Raw genomic sequence first — 19,026 nt, 5'->3', positions numbered from 1 at the left:
AGGTCATGCTCTTGTGGTTCGTGGTCTGGAGTCCCGTGTTGGACTCTGCTGACAGCTCAGAGCCTGGAGCCTGCTTAGGATTCTGCGTCTCCCTTGCTCTCTGCTCCTTCCCTGCTCACGCTCTGTCTTTCCCTCTCTCTCTCAAAAATAAACAAACATTTTTTAAAAAATTAAAAAAATACAATTAACAACTCAGGCAACAACAGGTGTTAGTGAGGATGTGGAAAAAGAGTAACCCTTTTGCACTGGAGGGAAGGCAAACTGTTGCAGTCACTCTGGAAAACAGTGTGGAGGTTCCTTAAAAGATTAAAAATAGAACTACTCTATGACCCAGAAACTGCACTACTAGGTATTGATCCAAAGAATACAGGAGTGCTGATTCAAAGGGACACATGCACCCCGATGTTTATAGCAGCACTACTGACAATAGCCAAAGTATGGAAAGAGCCTAATGTCCACTGACTGATGAATGGATAAAGAAGATGTGATGTGTGTGTGTGTGTGTGTGTGTGTGTGTGTGTGTGTGTGTGTGTGTATAATGGAATATTGCTCGGCGATCAGTAAGAATGAAATCTTGCCATCTGCAACTATGTGGATGGAACTAGAGTGTATTATGCTAAGTGAAATTAGAGAAAGATACCATATCTCACTCATATGTGGAATTTAAGTAACAAAACAGGTGAATATAGGGGAAGGGAAGCAAAAATAAGACAAAAACAGAGAGGGAGACAAACCATAAGAAACTCTGAAATACAGAGAACAAAGGGGGTTTGCTGGCAGGGTGTTGGGTGGGGGGATGGGCTACATGGGTGATGGGTATTAAGGAGGGTACTTGTTGGGATGAGCACTGGGTGTCATATGTAAGTGATGAGTCACTAAATTCTATTCCTGAGTCATTATTACACTATATGTTAACTAACTTGGATTTAAAGGAAAAAAAATCAAATGAATAATTTTAGGGGTTAATAAAAAAAATAAAGTGGTGTCTACTCTCATCTTTCCATATCACATAACTATTTTTTATATAGTTTGTATAGTTCTATATACAGTTTTCAGCAGTTCAAATTTTATTTGTTCATTTTTTGGTACATTTAAAAATTTTTATTTATTTTGAGAGAGAGTAGAGAGAGAAGAGAGAGAAAAAGGCAGAAAGAAGAGCGAAAATCCCAAACAGGCTCTGCATTGTCAGCACGGAGCCCAACCTCGGTTTGATCTCACGAATTGGGAGATCCTGCCCTGAGCCGAAATCAAGAGTCGGACGCGTAACTGAGCCACCCAGGCACCCCTCTTTGTTCACTTTTTATTGACTATCTCCTCACTAAAATGTGGACTTCATACCTTGCTGACCACTGACAACAAGAAAAAGAATAAAAACAATACTGTTTTCCCTCTTCATTCCTAAAACTGGTCTCCTTACTTCCCTTTGGAACTGGTTAAATACAGGCCCATGTTCGGGCCCACCATGAGGATGGAGGCGAGCGGCTCACCTGCTGTCTGTTGCTCTGGCAGGCTGCACTCAAGTGCTTAAACCACAGCATCGCGTTCATTCTGTTGCCAGCTTGAAACTTGTATGAATTTCCTAAAATTACCAAAAACAAGGGGACAATAACAAAATTTTAAGGACTATGACATATAATAATTCAGGCAGATACCAGAGAGCAAACTAAAACATGACTAGAATTCTCAGTTTCAGAATTCTGTGCCTCGAACACCTGATCTTCTGATATAAATAAAAAGAAGAGTTCTCAGTGCTACATTCACATGCTATCGTTAATTCCAAAAGCCACCATTTTGCTGTTTATGAATCGGCAGAGAAGTACTTTTGTCTCCTTAAATGCTCTTTAAAGTGTACCTAAATAAAAGAATTGTTTGGCTCCTCTAGATTTGTGTGTGTGGCGGAGAGTGAAGAATATGTTAATATTAAGTTTTTACAGGCAAAATACTTTAACATGTTTGACACTTAAACATCAAGTATCTACTGTCATTAGGGATTAATTACCTAACATCAATATCAACTATGCTCTTAGTTTTTGGTTACAGTTGCCAAAATTATTACAGATTGCCAGGTCTACTGAGGGCTTGCTGGGAAAATCTGAAAAACCATGTTTTCCTCTTTTAGAAAATTAGAAATTCATCCATTTTGTGTGTATTTAGAACTTATGCTAATTCAAGACTGACACATAATAAATATATCTTATATAATTGTATATATTAAGGTAATAAACTGAAAAAAGAAAGGATTCATGTACTGAAGCCTGCCCTAAGTTGAGCTTTATTCTGTTTTTTTCATGGACCTAAGTTCTTTTTATTTCCCAATTCATACTGAATTCTACTCTTTCCTTTATAATTGCATTCGATGGTCCAAGAGCCTGACCTTTACTTAGTCATGATAGAGCTTTCCTTTGAGACTTGAACACTCAAAGGACTTTTTCACTTTCAGAAACAACAGTTTTTCTCCACCAAATGTTTAATGTTCAATAATACTGTTTTACTTGCTGAATTTAGATGCAGACGTTAGATCAATCTGAATAGAAGGCACATCTACAGTTAAGCTGGTCACAGCTGCCGTTTACCTACTTTCTCCTCCCTAACAGAAGGCCATTAGTTCAGATGTCACAAAAACCTCGGCAACTTGGAAATAGTTCTATCAAGCTACACTAAGGGAACTGAAAGAAAATAAAGAATTTGTTAAGTAAACCCAATGAAAATGATCTTAAAATGTAATTTTATGAATAATGTCTTTGGGATTTGGGGAGTAGGGCAGGGACTTTGAATTTAGAATACTGAGTAGAGAGTCCTTACTCTATAAATCAATCTATTGAATCTCAAATGAGACATTTTGCTACTATGATTTTTTTCTGTATCTAACATATTTGCTTCACTTTTCACTTAAAATGCTATAATATCCTAAAAGCAGAGTATCTGTTGATGTAAAATACATTCTGAATAAACAGACATCAAAATATAACTGTACAGTCAAGAAGTATAATTTCAGTGGTGAGTTGCTGCAGTGTAAGATTCTGGGCAGATATGAAAGAATTTCCTGTCTAGCTTCCTTTGAGGTGCTCATCAAGAGCTGGCAGTTGTTAGGAAGGAAGAGCAGCAATCATGTAAGGATCTGTTTCTAATGGCTGCCTGCAGTCTCCACTTAGAGATGCACACAGGGTCAGGAGGTAGGATCGGATTCTAATCGGCCCACTGTCTAACTTCTCAGATCCACTTGAAAAACTCCTATAGTCAACAGCCAATAATTTCATTTTTAAGTCTCTCTCTACATTGCAAGCAAAGTATTATAAATCATATTTTGAAAGTGATAGGAGTCAACCAATTAATTTAATTAAAAATAATGGAATAAAAATCATTTAGAGGACAACCTCTGTCACATTTAGAACTTAAGAATAATAATTTCAGGGTACAAATAAAGGGGTGCTGCACATATGGCAAATCATGGCCTATAGATTCTCCAACTCCCTCCTTCCCTCCCTCCCTCCCTCCCTGGTTCTTAGCTCTCTAGGGATTACTTGGGCTTTTAATTTCAAGTTTATGACCATGTAGCAAAGAAAATATGCTTATAATAGATACTGATATCTAAAAATATTGGCATCATTACTACACATTATGTGACAGAAATATTTCCAAGACATAAAACTATACAAACACGTTCCTGGTCAAGTATTCCACTTAAACTAGGTTTTGGCCAGCTGAAAGTTATGTATGCGCAGTACCTTAAACCCTAGTTATTCTAATGATTCACCTTTCTCAGAGTCAGTCAGCAAGAAGAGATCTGGGTGTTCTGGGTCATCAGCCATCATCACCATCCATCCTACCACAGATACGTTCTTATTCGATGTTGATTTGAACTGAGAGATAAAAAGATAATTACTAGAAACACAAAATTTATGGCTCATCCTAAACAAACCTTAAGAATGAGCATATTTTCAGTTTCTCCCACTGAGAGGTGAGATTTGTGACTCCATGTTGGTCAAGTCTGCTCACAGCCTTTTACTTACAACTAAACTCCATTTAAGCATGCCCTCTTTTAGGTAGTCTCCTACTTTCCAGATCCTTCATAGCTTCAACTCTTTATCAAAGTGTAACTGTCTGAGTCTCAATTACCTAAAAGCATGATCTTTTGCTGGGTTTGGTAAATTCATCTATGTTGTTTTTTTCTGTTCCTTACTATGTTGCCCCTCACTCCTTGCTTATAGGAAACATACCTGCATTTTAATCAAGGTGTTATCTTTTCTCACTCAGCTTTACTGAGATGTAATTAACATACAACACTGTGGAAGTTTAACGTGTACAATGTAATACGGGTTGTTCTCTTAAACCTGATGATTTACTAAGTCAGCAATGCTATCAGACAATTCTTAATAGTATATTCTTACTTGTATTTCTCAAAAAAAAAGGTATTCTTGGCACGTTTGTTACTTTTCTATTCTTGTTTTTAAAGTTATACATAACATGAAATAAATGTAATGAAAAAGGGGCTGTTATAAAGGAACAGAAAATTAGGTTAATCTCATTCATAAACATAAATGAAAAAATATTAAGTACTGGTGTATAAAAAGCTGATATATATGACAAACTGGATTTCTCCGAGGAATGTGAGGTTGATTTAATGTTAGAAATCAACTAATGCAACTAAGTTGGATTTATTTCAAGAAAGTAAGATTAGTTCAACTTTAGAAAAAAATTTTTTTTAATTTATAGAAAAATTATTAAAGCAAATCACCATATTAACAGATTAAAAAGAAAAAATACTCTCAACTCAGCTGATGCAAAATAAAACCATCTGGTAAAATATAATGCAAGTCTGTGATAGACTAGGAATAGAAGAGCAGTTTCTAATTCAATGAAGAGTATCCACCAAGCAAACAAACAAAACCTACATAAAACCCAAACCAAAACAAAGTAGGAAAGAAAAAAAAAAATTCCCAAATCAAAACCCTGTAATACACACATTCAAGGGTAAAATTCTAAAAACATTTCAAAATCGGTATCAAGACAAGGATGCCCACCATTGCTACATCCACTCAACACAGAATTTGAAGACTTAGCTTAATATGACAATAAAAAGGAAATAAAAGGTGTAAAAGTAAGGAAGAAATAAAACTGCCATTACTCACAGGTGATAATATTGACACAGAAAATCCACTCAAACATACCAAATTAATAAGTTTGATTAGCAAGGATGCTTGGAAAAGATCAGTATGAAAGTCAAATGTAATTCTATACACTAGAAATATAATAGTCATTTATAAGAGAGCAATACATGTAACAAGGCATACGGGAAAGTGTAACAGTTCAAAGGTATTCAAGAAGCCATAAATCAATGAAGAAATACCATGAGATGAAGAAAAAGGTGTGATTTGTATAGATCTCCCTATTTGATTCTCCCTAAATTGATCTATAGATTCAGTGTCATTTCAATAAAAATTTCAATAGGGTTTGGGGTGCCTGGGTGGCTCCGCTGGTTAAGCATCGACTTCGGCTCAGGTCATGATCTCACGGTTCCTGGGTTTGAGCCCCGTGTCGGGCTCTGCGCTGTCAGCTGGGGAGCCTGGAGCCTGCTTCAGATTCTGTGTCGTCTCCCTCTCTCTCTGCCCTTCCCCCGCTCACACTCTGTGTGTCTCTCTCTCTCTCAAAAATAAATAAAGAACATTAAAAAAATTTTTCAATAGGGTTTTACATGGAACTTGATAAGCTGATTCTAAAATTTATATGCAAGGGCAAAGGAGCAGAAATAGCCAATATACTCCTGAGAACAATTAGGTAGGACCTGCCCTGATAAACATCGAGACTCATAAAGCTACAGTATTTGAGACCATGGGCTACCGGGACAGGGATGGACAGGGCAATGAAAGTTGAAGAGAGCATAGAGATGGGCACAGAGATGCAAATTCATATGACAAGAGTGGGCTCTGCAGACTGGTGAAGAATGAATCGTTCAATAAAAAATGCCAGGAAAATTGGTTATCCATGCAGAAAAAACATGAAGATGAATGCTTATTTCTTATCACACCTCTCTCGCCCCCCTCTCCCTCGCTCATGCGTACACACACCTACACCTACACACACACACACACACACACACACACACACACACACACACACGTCTCTGATTCCAGGTAGATCAATGATTTTAAAGCGCAATGCAAAACTAAATCCATTAGTAGAAAATACAGAATATCTTAATGATCTCAGGTTAGAGAAGAATTTTGAAAACATGACTCAGAAAGTACTAGCCATAAAGGGAAAGATAAATTTTATCACTTTAAAATTAAGAACTCTTCAGTAAAAGTCGTCCCAAAGAAAGTTTGAAAAAACAAGTCAAATTAGAAACTGGAAGAAGATACTTGCAACACATGACTACTAATCGATCAGTGTCTAGAATATATAAAGAACTTTCACCAATTCGTTAGAAAACGTATCACCCAATAGGCAAAATATTTACCCAGATATTCTGCACAAGACACATGAATGACCAATAAACATGAAAACAATTTGAAACTCATTAAGCAATCAGGGGTATATAAATTAAAATCATGATGTGCCATTTCATATTTACTAGATTAGCCAGAATTTAAAAGCCTGACAAGTATTGTGTTAACAATGAGGAGGCTCAACCTCACTATGCTACCGGTGAGTGTGTAAATCTATTTGGCATTTTCTTGTAAAGTTGAACATCTGCATTCCTAGAGAACATACACACAAAAATATTCACAGGGGCACTGCTAGATACAGCAAAAAACTGGCAACTATGCAAATATCTATCTACAGTAGAATGATGAATACATTATGTAAGATTCATAAAATGGAAGACTATTCAATTGTGGAAAGAAAAAAGTGACAGTTATATGCATCAACAGTGATGAATCTCAACAATATAGTATTAAGCAAAAAAGGTAGTGCTTCAGCCTATATATGTGAATCTATTCAGGTACAGTTAAAAAATAATGTGTTAAGGAAATCTGTAAAGTAAAAAAAAAAAAAAGCAGTAATGAATGTAAATTCAGGATAGTGACAGGCTGGATGGAAGGAAGAAGATGCTCTCTGGGAAGATATAGATGGTTTCACTAAGACTGTTTCTTATGCTGGGTGTAGAGTTATAAAGGCATTCATTTTATTACTCCTTAAAGTGTACATGTACACCACACACCTTTCACGTTTCACAATTTTAAAGTAATGGGAAAAAGTATGAACACAGCACATTACTTGTAACGACATGGGCACTACAAAAATGAAAGCTAATTACAAAGTTTTAATACTATCAAAAATGAAACGGGCAATACTCCAGAACTGCTGATTTGACAGCTTATAATTTATGTCAAAGCAAACAGCATGATTTTCCAATGTTCTTTTCCTAACCTTAAAAAAAAAAAAGTAACTCAAGCAATGTAAGTCTCTTTGTATAGAGGGCCAAAGCATAGGGAGTAAAAATGCCCCTTGACCACCAGCTGAATCTCATCCCACTCCCCAAAATTCATCACTGTTCAGGGTGGAGCCCTCTGGACCCTTGTCTATGCATTTACACCAAAGACTTTTATTATTATTTTTTTAATGTTTATTTATTTTTGAGAGAGAAAGAGACAGAGAGAGAGAGAGAGAGAGAGAGAGAGAGAGAGAGAGAGAAAGGGAGTGTGGGAGGAGCAAAGAGAGAGGGTGACCTAGAATCTGAAGCAGGTTCCAGGCTCTGAGCTGTCAGCACAGAGCCCCACGTGGCACTCGAACTCACCAACGGTAAGATCACGACCCAAGCTGAAGTCAGATGCTTAACCGACTGAGCCACCCAGGTGCCCCACCAAAGACTTTTTTTGATACTGTTGGTTTTCATATACAGTTGACTCTTGACCCTTGAGCAACACGGGTTTGAACTGCGCAGGTCCACTTATATGCAGTTCTTGGATAAATACAGTAAGTGTATTTTTTTCTTATGGTTTTATTAACATTTCCCCCAGCTTCCTTTATTGTAAGAAAACATCATATAACACATACAATATACAAAATATGTCAATAAACTCTTCATGTTATTGGTAAAGCTTTTGATCAACAGTAGGCTACTGGTAGCTAAGTTTTTGGGAAGCTGGATTTTCAACTGCACGGGAGTGGGAGGGAGCCAGGGTAGCTGCTCCTAACCTAGCTGTTCAAAGGTCATCTGTACAAACAGGGGCGTATGTATACTCTGACTTGTGGTTTTCACTTGTAATTCCTTATTGATAAGTATTTTGAGTGTTTATAGATTTCTGCTATTATAAACACTACAGGAATATGCTTCTACAGGTATCTTTGTGCACTTGTTCAAGGATGTCCACAGGCCAGATTATCAGATAAGGAATCGCTGGTTATCATTAAGTTAAACATTGACTAGGACTGCCCACCACAAAAACAATACCAATTTAAATTTCTGCAAATAACAGTCTGTGTTTCCCTACACCATGCCCAATGCTGTATTATCAATCTTTAAACTTTTTGCCTAAAAGTAAAAAAGGGCATCTTTTTAATCTACATTTTTGATAGCTAATGAGGTCGATCATCCTTTCATGTTTATTAGCCACTTATATTTCATCTTCTATTTATCTCTTCTTTCCCTTTTTCTTTCCTCCTGTTTTATTCTAAGTTGTAGAAGGTCTTAAGTTTTTTTACAGATTTCTTTTCAGGTGCAGTCTTGGTTTTTAAAAATGAACTAACTGAACAATATTTACTCTTTCTGCACCATACAGAGATAGGTTCAAACATACCTGCAAAAACTTTTTCTTACAATGAATAAACTTCCATTAAAATATTTTTACAGTGAATGTTATTTTAAAACATCCAAAAATATAGACATACGAGTCCTCTTCTCTCTCCCCAGTTATTCTATCCTGCCAAGCTTATACTGTTCCTCATAGGAAAAAAGATGTATAGAGAGTAATAAAATATAGGTTTGTAGGCTTCCAGATTTCTTCCTTCAGCATTTATAGACATATGAACAGGCGTTATTTTCATTAGTGATTTTTTTCCCCTCTAGCTTTTAATTTTGAAAGGCTGAAACTACAGAGAAGTTGAAAGAATGTCAGTGGTTACCCACATATCTACATTTTGTGCATTTGCTTGATCTCTTTGACCTACAGACATCATATTGAGTCCTAAATATTTCAGCATGTATACTCTACGAATGTATTTCCATATAACCACAACGTAAGTATCTAAGAAATTTAACAGACACGTCGTTTTTAAAGTTCATATTTAAATTTCTTCAATTGTCCCAATTAAGATCTTTGTAGTTCAAAAAAAAAAAAATCACTTCCAGGATCCAACAAAAATACACAACTGCATTTATCTCTCAGACTCTTCAGTCTCTTTTAACCTGTAACAGTCCTCTTGTCCCCCCGCCCCCCTCCATCTACCAAATTCTCCAACTACCAAGCCAGTTGTCTTGTAAAATGTCTCACAATCTGGATTTGATTGTTTCTTCATGATTAGATTCAGGTTACGTTTTTGGCAAGAATACTACATAGGTGGTGCTGTGCTTATAGAACAGATTTTAATCCTTTATCTATTGCTTATATATAGCCAATATTTTCTTCCAATTCATATTTTAATTTTGTTTGAAAATGATTTTACAAAGTTTTTCCTTCATTGCTTTTAGTCCTGTGCCACATCTCTTCTAAAATTCATACTCTAAAATAAACATGACCCTGTCTCTATATCCTCTATGTTGTTCTTATAATTCCTTTTTTAAGCTTAATAGCTTTAATCAAGAGATTAGAAATATAGTCCTTTTCCTAGGCACTCAATTTGATTTCCTTACAGGCCACTATGCTAATTTTATTAGGCTTCTTTCTAATTAAAGTTAGAGAAAAAAAACCCATTTAATTTTGGACAGCTACTTTATAATCATCAACTAAGTGAAACTGAGGCAAGCATCTCACAGTGGCTATGTGAAGAGTTAACTATATCTGAAGATAAAGGACTTCATTTAGCTACAGCAACCTTTTTTCCTCCCTTTGAGGACAGCGGTATTAATTAGAAGCAATTACTCTGCAAAATGTTCTGGTGGAACGAGTCTGTGTAACTCTGGTGGGTGAATGAGCATTAGTCACTTTGACCAGAAATACAAAAAATAGTCCTTTACTTCAATGTGAGGACTATATGTAAATAACTGTAAGATAATAGTGGGCAAAAAAGCCAGAACTTCAGAATTCATGATTTCATTCAGGCATAGTTAAAAAATGAAGCAATGTACTGTTTAAGGAAACATATATCCTTAAACCCGAAGGCAGAGCAGGGCACTGACAGGTGTAGGTCTGGCTGACAGGAAAGGAGGTGATGATGCACTCACAACATTCATTTACACCAAAAAATGTACTCTTCTACACCTCTGGTTTAATTGCAAAAAACCGAAACCGTAAGAATAAAGAAGAGCTTCTCTGAATTACGCAATGTCATTGGGTAATTTATATGTAGTAAAAGGACTTGATTTTTTTTTTTTTTTTTAGTAGCTTACCTTTCCTCAGTATGGTAAACCACTTAATTTTCCCACAAAATACATGACTTAGAAATAAAATTCTTCTCAAGGGGATTTTATTAATGCAACATGGAAAATTTCTTCCTTACAAAGACTGTATCACTAGCATATAAAAACAAAACAGCATGCAGAAAAGATTTACAGCACGACTTTACATTTTGAAAAAAGAGCACTGAGAGGCTTCTAAGTAACATGCAGCACAAGAAAGTGGACTTCAGTGAGCATAGTAACCATTGTTCCTCTTTACTGTTGGGAAAAATCACTCCATTAGAAATCGAGGTGGAAAGAACATTAGATGATGGTCTCAATTTTTCACATTTTACGTGTTATGAACTGAGCCTCCAAAGCAATAACTGTCAACTATTTTCTGAACAAGAAACCCAGGCGTGGGAAGGTTTTGATTCAAGATAGGTATTGGTAATGTGCACTTTTGATCTTTCAATGGAAAAATTGCACTCAAAAAAAGAAACTTCTAAATATGGAAGTTATTCCAAGACTTTCTTTGGAATGGTGTCCCTAAGTAAAACCATTCTACCACACCACTCACACAAGAAATAGATGGAAGAACTTCTGGATTAGAATGTGGAAAAAAACCAACTTGCCGCATTCCATTAGGACTACTTTCTTTACAACCATGGAGAGGAGGCACAACTCTGCTAACAGTTTAGAGGAGGAATACTTACATGTTTTCTTTCTGTAGCTTTTAGAGATTTGGCAGCATAGTAAAAAAGCTGTGTCCCACACAAAGCTGCCCAATACTTTGTCCATGATGCTACCTGGAAAGACAAACACATGAATACACTACCACCAGTTTCTCAGTTTCTTCACTTTCTTAGTGCTGATGACCAAGAGCTCCACTGCACTCCAGCCACCTTAGCCTAATCCTAGAGTCGAATCACTTCTCAAATCGTTATCTCCAACATTCCCGTCACTTTCATGGAACACACTCTACTGCTACTTTCTTATTTATTTACTTATTGAGTAAGTGAGAGAGAGAGAGAGAGAGACAGAGAGAGAGAGAGAGAGAGAGAGAGACAGAGAGAGAATGCAAGTGGGGAAGGGCAGAGAGGAACAGAGATCCGAAGCGGGCCCCAGGCTGACAGCCTGACAGCAGTGAGCCTGATGAGGGCTTGAACTCATGAACCGTCATATCATGACCTGAGCCGAAGTCGGATGCTTATAACTGAGCCACCCAGGCTCATTATCTAGCCTTGCCACTGCCTCCCCATCCCGTATCCTCCTTTCCCCCCTCTCCATATTTAGCCAGGACCACACGGTCTAGCACTATATCCGTTCCCTTCCAAACACTGGCATCTCACCATCCCTCTGTCCCGATATAGCCCTAGCCCTATTTAAATCTAACCATCTGATTACTTGGCACATTACAATAACCGAATATTGCTGGAGAAATCACATAATTGTGCCAACTGATAAAATTATAACCAGCAATCTCAAATAGAAATCAATAGCACTTCACTTTTACCCCATCAAGTCATTATATTCTCTCTCTGGAGACAACGATTTCATTCCTTCTCTTAAAAACTGTAGTACTCCACCCTCTCATGACAGCATCGCACACTTCTCGGAGGAAAAGAGCTGAAGTCTAGTGAGGACTACCTCATCTTCCCAGGCCAATGCCATCTAACCACCTGTTTGTAGACCCACATACTTAGCCTTTCTTCTCGCTACAACAGAATAGTTAATGCTGCTTCTATCAAAGGAGAAACTCCACTCTCTTTTCACACCCTAGCTTCCTACTCTCACTTCCTCAAGAAACCTGCTTTTGTAATTTACTCCCCCTCCACTGTTTTTTGATTTCTCCCCCTCTACCATCATTATACAAATGAGGCTTAACAGCATTCTCATCTTTGAAAATCCCTCCACTGCCCCACTCCCTGCCCCACCAGATAGCAGCCAATTTCTCTGCTCCTGTAACTTCTTGCAAGGTGTCTTTAATTCCTGACTCCACTTCGATCTTGCCCATTTTCTCTTCAACTTACTTTCAGTTAGGCTGCTGCGGTCAAGGTTACTGATCGCTGACATTTTATCAAAGCTTCTGTTCTTTTTTTCTTCTTTTTAAGATTTTTAAGTTTATTTATTTATTTTGAGAGAGACAGAGACAGCATAAGTGGGGGAGGGGCAGCAAGAGAGGGACAGAGAATCCCAAGGAGGCTCTGCGCCGCCAGCACAGAGCCCTATGTGGGGCTCGAACACACAAAGCCGTGAGATCGTGACCTGAGCCGAAACCAAGAGTCAGATGCTTAACTGACCGAACCACCAAGGCGCCCCCAAAGCCTCTGTTCTTGTCACAACCTCTTAGCAACATCCGACACAGCTGGCCACTCCTTTCTTGAAATACTTTTAACTGCTATGCTTCTCTGATTAACAGTTCCTTCGTTCTCTCTGCTTTTCTTACAGCAGACCTTTACATGCTACAGAGTTCTATCCCTGCCCTGTTTTCTTCATAGATAATCTGTCTCATCCGGTCTCATACTTCAAATACCATCTGTATGCTAACAAGTCCCAAATCTCTATCTCTGGCCACCACCTCTCTGCTGAACTTTTGAACTGTATTCTTTACAGCCAAACTGACATCTCCACTTAAATGCATAAAGTGAACTCAGCCAAGACTGACCAGCCCCTCTTGGAAAAAACTTTCCCCATTTCAATAAACGTCCTCAACATTCATCGAGCTCAGCCCCAAACCCAGACGCCACCTTCACTTCCACGTTCTCTCACACACCGCATCAAACACATCCATCAAGCAACGCTAACTGTTCTGACTTCGCCTCCTCCACCTTCCGTGCCTCAGCCACATGGGTCTTCTTGCCTCCTGAGCTGGAGATCCTCACACGGCTAACCCGCCTTCTTCATTCCCATGACAGCGTGGAAGCCTCGCTGCGCCGATACCTCTCCTCACCCTCTCATCTGCCATCCCATCACCTTATTTCAAGGGCTTACTTTCTATTTGTCCTCATTGGAATGTCATCCCCACAAGGCAGGCACTTGGCCTCATCTTGTTTGCTGATCTATTTCCAGCATCTGGTGCACAATTGTGTAGTAACGTCTCACCCGACACACTACTCCTAGTTTGTGAGCTGGCCTAGTGTAGCTTCCTAACTATATGTGCCTGAGGTTTACTGTAACACAGGCAGCAAAATCAGATTGCTTAGATGCAAATCATTTTTATGTTTTAAGAAGCCTTTATAGCTTCAAAAGTGTTACGTCTGGATACACGTTGAAGTTTTAATTCCAAACTAGATAAATTATACCATTATTTGAGAAAAAAAAAATTCTCTTTCTTTAGTAGTCCAACTACTTGCTGCTGTTGGGGAAGAAGAAGCTTCTAGGTTACGTACAAAGGCTTTGTGCCACTGTTATCATTTTTTTAAAAAATATAACTATGGTTTGAAGGACATTTAATACCTGGGTTTCATTTCATGAAGGAAAACAAAACTGCATTACAGAAGATTTAAATAAACAAGTTAGGACTGACAAAACAAAATTAGTTGAATTCCATTTTTTAGGGTTGTTACTCTCTGTTCTTTTCCTAAACTTATTACTAAAATACTTCATAACAGCATATACTTTCAAGTTTCTCTGTGAAATGGTTTTGTGTAAGAACTACATTAGGGGACTGAGGGAACAGGAGCTCCTTGATGTAAACACCCTAAATGAATGATTTAACTGAAGTCTAAATTAAGAAACACAGTGAGGCAAATGTGTATTTCAAATTGTTTCAGTTGAACCATGTATTTGGTTTTATTTCAATTGTCTTCATATTTTTTAGGGCCCTATACATTTGGGCCCTAAAAACATTTGCATATTTTTAGAGGTGTGTTAAAATATAAGATAAGATCTTACTGTGGGCTTTTTGCCTTCTTTTAACAAAGTTTTTCTTCTGAGAACACCTTGAATAGTAACAGCTCCTGGATATAAATGTACTGCCAAATCTTCTGATTCTGCAGAACTGTAACAATGGAATGAAGAAAAGAACATGTAAGAGCTTTTGGGTACAGTAGTTACGAAACAGGTACTTAAATGAAATGTAACTGCTCTTAATGGTAAAACTTTGTTACTGTATTCAGAACAAGAAGACACTGACAATTATAAAGGTTTACTGATATGAAATTTATAAACTGTCACAAAAGTTTAATCAGGAAGTTATTAAAGTCAGCAGATGGTTAAAAACACACTTTATGACATATTTGAACAAGCATAATTTAGAAAGAATAGAGCAATTCACTTTAGTGAAGATTAAATTATGGATTTAAGACTTTTTCTTCTTTTTTTATAATGTTTATTTATTTTGAGAGAGAGAGAGAGAGCGAGAGCGAGAGCGAGCGAGCAGAGGAGGGGCAGAGGGAGAGAGAATCCCAAGCAGGATCTGCACTGTCAGTGCAAAGCCCGATACAGGGCTTGAACTCATGAACTTTGAGATCATGACCTGAACAGAAACCACGAGTCAGAGCCACACAGGCACCCCCAAGACTTTTTTCTTCTTACGTGCTACATTGCATCACTGCTGTAAACTTTTTTCCCATTAGAAATTTTAAGTCTTGGTAGGAAAGATGAGGATTCTTTTTGTTAAAAGTATTTAAGCATACAAAACTCTAAATAAAAATAGCAGAAACTCAAAAAAAAGGAGGAAAGGGAAAAGAAAACCCATGCTTAAATTAATTCTAAAGTAGATGAGAGAAGTAATACAGGCAATAACAACATATTTAAAAAACTGGCATACTATGATAAATTTTAATGACATTTAAATGCTGTCAATGTGTAAGTGTTTGGTTATAGCCTTATAGCCTAACAGCTCTCTAAGGAAGGAATAACTACAAAACTCAAGATTTCCTTTTCATATATCTTAAGAAAACCATCACAAAATAATCAAACATTTAAATATCTTTCCCCAACGGACTTAAGGTCCTATATTTAAAACAAGAATAACTTAATCTGTCATTCTCTGGTGATCTGACATGATCTGCAGAATTCCTACAACACAGACAAAAACTGTGCAGTTTGCCAGTTTATCCCTTTATGATTATTTAGGTGTCTTCAAAGTGACTTAAAAACCTAGAGACCACTAGAAATTTCATGTAAGAGCTGTTTATATTCAGGGAGGTATACACAGAGAGATTAGACACCAAATTGATATAAAGTTCACTTTTGAAGTTGGCTATTCTGTTGTAGTATGAGGTGGCTGATTACCCGTTACCATTAGCCTCCAGCCCCCAATCAATCTAACATTCTCATTTCTTTCCGCAGCTAATATGGTGCAGAAAGAGACCTGGTAAAACTACATAAACCACTGAACAAACGGAAGTCAAAACGAACAAATATTTACTGAAATAGACTTGTCTAAATTCTGGACCTGCAGTTTATCTAAAAAATTCTTAACAAAGATAAAATGAATGGAGACTTATTAGCAAAGTAAATGCTATGACAGTAAGTAGCCTTTGAATAATAAGTGGATTTTTATATTGCTCATCCAATAACTAGCAGCATTAGAAAGACCTGTATGGTTACAAGGCTACCAACTTGGAATTATTTTGCAACTAGCTCAGTGGATCGGAAAGAGAAGTCCAAATTTCTCTCTAGATTAAATCTCGGAAAGAAAGTTTTCTTGGGTATTTTTTTAGTTGATAAACCAATTAGCTGAGAAAGAACAGAGATATTGTGAGATTACACCCATTAAGCCAATCACCACCACCAGAGGGGAGTTCTGTGACCCCTGGATGCAGGGGGATTGTACCTGCTGGCCTTCATGTGGCTTCGATAGCCATTTCGTGCCACTCGTGTCACCGGGCCGAGAGAATGGTATAATCTGTTCCTGTTGGATTCCATTATAAATTGTATATATTACATATGCTTTTATTCACACAATCATTGATACCTAGAACAATATAATTTCTTCCTGTAATATAGCTTTCTAAATCCTTTCTAAATCTAAATGTGGTGGCTCCTTTCTTAAGCATGCAGCATAGATTAAAAAAAAAATGTTTTCTTCTATTGATTCTAGATATACTTACAGGTGTTAGTATATACTATACATTTTATATACATTTGCTTTCATAAATCTGCTAAAATAATGAAAGTTATTTATAACCAATACTATCAAAGCCTGGAAAATACTTCGAAAACCCTTTTGTTTCTATTCCAGTTCTTCGATTCCAGTTCAAAAATGCTATCTGGATTTATATAAATAATTCATTTTTATTATATGTCCCTATGAAGACACCTAAAAACGATGTGGGCTGTAGACTTAATGTGGCCTAAACATCTTATTTTCCTCTCTATCCTTTACATTAAATCCAAGAAAACTAATAAAGGAGAGGAGCTGGGTAATAAAGGCATTATTTTATTTCTACATCAACTGAAATAAATGATGAAGCCAACAAATGATAAAAACGGTTTGAATTCATATTTATCCAAAATGGCATATAATACTTAACAAAGGAAATAAACACACACGTAGAAACACCAACACGTCTTTGCCTGGGAAAAGCCAAAAGTAGCACTGTTGGGAAATGTTATTTAAAGCAAAAAGCATTACTTTAGCAACTTAGGCAGCAACATACTTGATGTCTCTGTAGTAAATAAGAACACAGAGTGATTTAACATTCAGACTACTATTTTCAAATCCACTATCTACAAGCAGTATTTTAAACATCCTCGTTCTTTATTTACTTTTTGTTATTCCATGTCTGAATCTTGCTGAGAAGCATTAATTTGCTCTCAAAATGTTCCAAGAGCCACAGATTTAAACTTAGCGCAAAGACAGATTTTTTTTAGCTGAAAATGTCTGCAAAGCAAAACATGTGTCATAAAAGAAATATACTGTTTTGAGATGTGAAGGTAACATCGTTACATACAGTCTTCAGAAGTAACCTGCTGGGACGAGGATGGACAGATTACTGAACACGACACCGTCCTGGTTACTCACTCACTTATAACTCATTCAAACTGACAAACGTTTTTTCCATTAATATTTTTTATCTAAAGATTACAGTATACTCTATAACCAACATATGATGCTCTTCCTAGAGGGAAAGAACTAAAATGACTTGTACCGACAGCATGCCAGAGGCAACTCTCATGTTTTTCTCGTTTCACGCAAACCTTACTTAATAAAGAGACTGAATGTAAAAGCTGGAAGAGAAACAGTATGCAAAAACAAGGTAAGATCCCCCAAAGCAAAGAGTAAGAGTTGATAACACTGACAAGTAGAGTAGAAAGGCTTAAAAGTACTTTGAAATGTTGGGTTTACAAACAGCATGTTAATCACATAATGGAGAGAAATCGTTATGAAGTTTCATCAAGAACAAGAATATAATTTTCCAGTTCCAATACAGTTTAATTTCAAATGTATAGTTAATAAAATTATTTTCTATTAAGAAGTGACTGATAGGGCATTAGGTAACTATTTTCAACTCCATACTCTAAATTCAATCTCAACTACACTCTGCTGCTTAGAAACTTAGGATGTCCAGTTTACATACAAAAGGGGGCAATTATTTTGGCAAGAGTCAAGCATCTTATAAATCCGAAAATGGAAGAACTGAAATGGTCAAAGACAATATAAGAGTCCTAATGGATATTTAGTAAATAAATTATTTGCGCTGTTTGGCTACATTTTTAAGGAGATCTTATACTGGCAGATCAATACAGCATGGGATTTGCTGCAGGAAGAGCACAACTTCCACTACTTAAAGCCCTAAAGAAAGGAGAACGGAGCATGACTTAGAGCATTTCAGCATAAATCTGTGTGCTGTATGTAAACTCTGAGTTGCTGACAATTTAAACTCAAACTCTAAGCTGCTTTACTTATAGTATAATTTAAAATTTACTAAGTCCTTTTGCCCCTGACAAGGTAGCAGAGAATGAAGTAGACCATTCTATTAAATGCCTTGAAACTACTGAAATGAACCAGAATTTAAGGCAATAATTTTACTTCAAACACGTAAGTAGGTAAGGTTATTACTGTTTTACAGGTACTAAAATTCAAATCCACGTGTCAAGGCACCAAATAAACATAGATTTATGAGCTAAGACTCAATTCCAGACTTAAATATCAACTTCTAATTTCTGCCACCAGTTGTAAGCTTATAAATAGTCCCTTCCAGATATGTAACAAATTTTATCTGTTAAAATGTTTATGATCTTTTAAGAAAGACCAACTCAGCTCAAAGCAGTTCAAATGGACAATTTTTCTTACCTCTCAAAAGCAGGCCATGAGGTCTCTTCACTTAGTTCAGAACCATCACTACTACCTAAAATCAAAAGTTATTCTAATTTTAAACATCAGAATTAGTTTAAGTTTTGTATTTTAAAAATAAATTTTCTAATTGTACTTATAAAATGATAATCATGTTATCTGTGGGTGAACATCCACAAATTAATTCTTCATTCTTGTGTTACTGCTGCGAGGCTTATTCTGCAACATACTGGAATATAGTTAACAAGACCACCAAAAATAACAAAGAGCATAAAACACTTTTGCAGGTCTACTTAGAGCT

The 19,026-nt window shown here is 36.7% G+C and overlaps 1 protein-coding gene across 4 annotated transcripts in view; it reads right to left on the bottom strand.

Annotated features, from left to right (window-relative positions):
* Window positions 1–19,026, bottom strand: part of RALGPS2 (Ral GEF with PH domain and SH3 binding motif 2) — a 169,679-nt gene that overhangs the window by 11,142 nt on the left and 139,511 nt on the right. For 3 of the 4 annotated variants that reach the window (XM_078440636.2, XM_078440635.2, XM_078440637.2), the window contains 6 exons: window positions 18,726–18,780; window positions 16,263–16,340; window positions 14,375–14,480; window positions 11,194–11,286; window positions 3,755–3,860; window positions 1,488–1,579 (listed from right to left, as the gene is read on the bottom strand). In XM_078440636.2, coding sequence (XP_078296762.1) covers window positions 1,488–1,579; window positions 3,755–3,860; window positions 11,194–11,286; window positions 14,375–14,480; window positions 16,263–16,340; window positions 18,726–18,780 — 530 coding nt within the window. The remainder of the gene's footprint in view (window positions 1–1,487; window positions 1,580–3,754; window positions 3,861–11,193; window positions 11,287–14,374; window positions 14,481–16,262; window positions 16,341–18,725; window positions 18,781–19,026) is intronic. The other variant, XM_078440638.2, reaches the window with a different exon arrangement.

This window comes from Panthera onca, chromosome F1, assembly GCF_046562875.1.
Source record: "Panthera onca isolate mPanOnc1 chromosome F1, mPanOnc1 haplotype 2, whole genome shotgun sequence".
Classification (NCBI taxonomy): Eukaryota; Metazoa; Chordata; class Mammalia; order Carnivora; family Felidae; genus Panthera; species Panthera onca.
The sequence above is the reverse complement of the archived record's forward strand: the minus strand, read 5'-3'. Positions and strand labels throughout refer to the sequence as shown.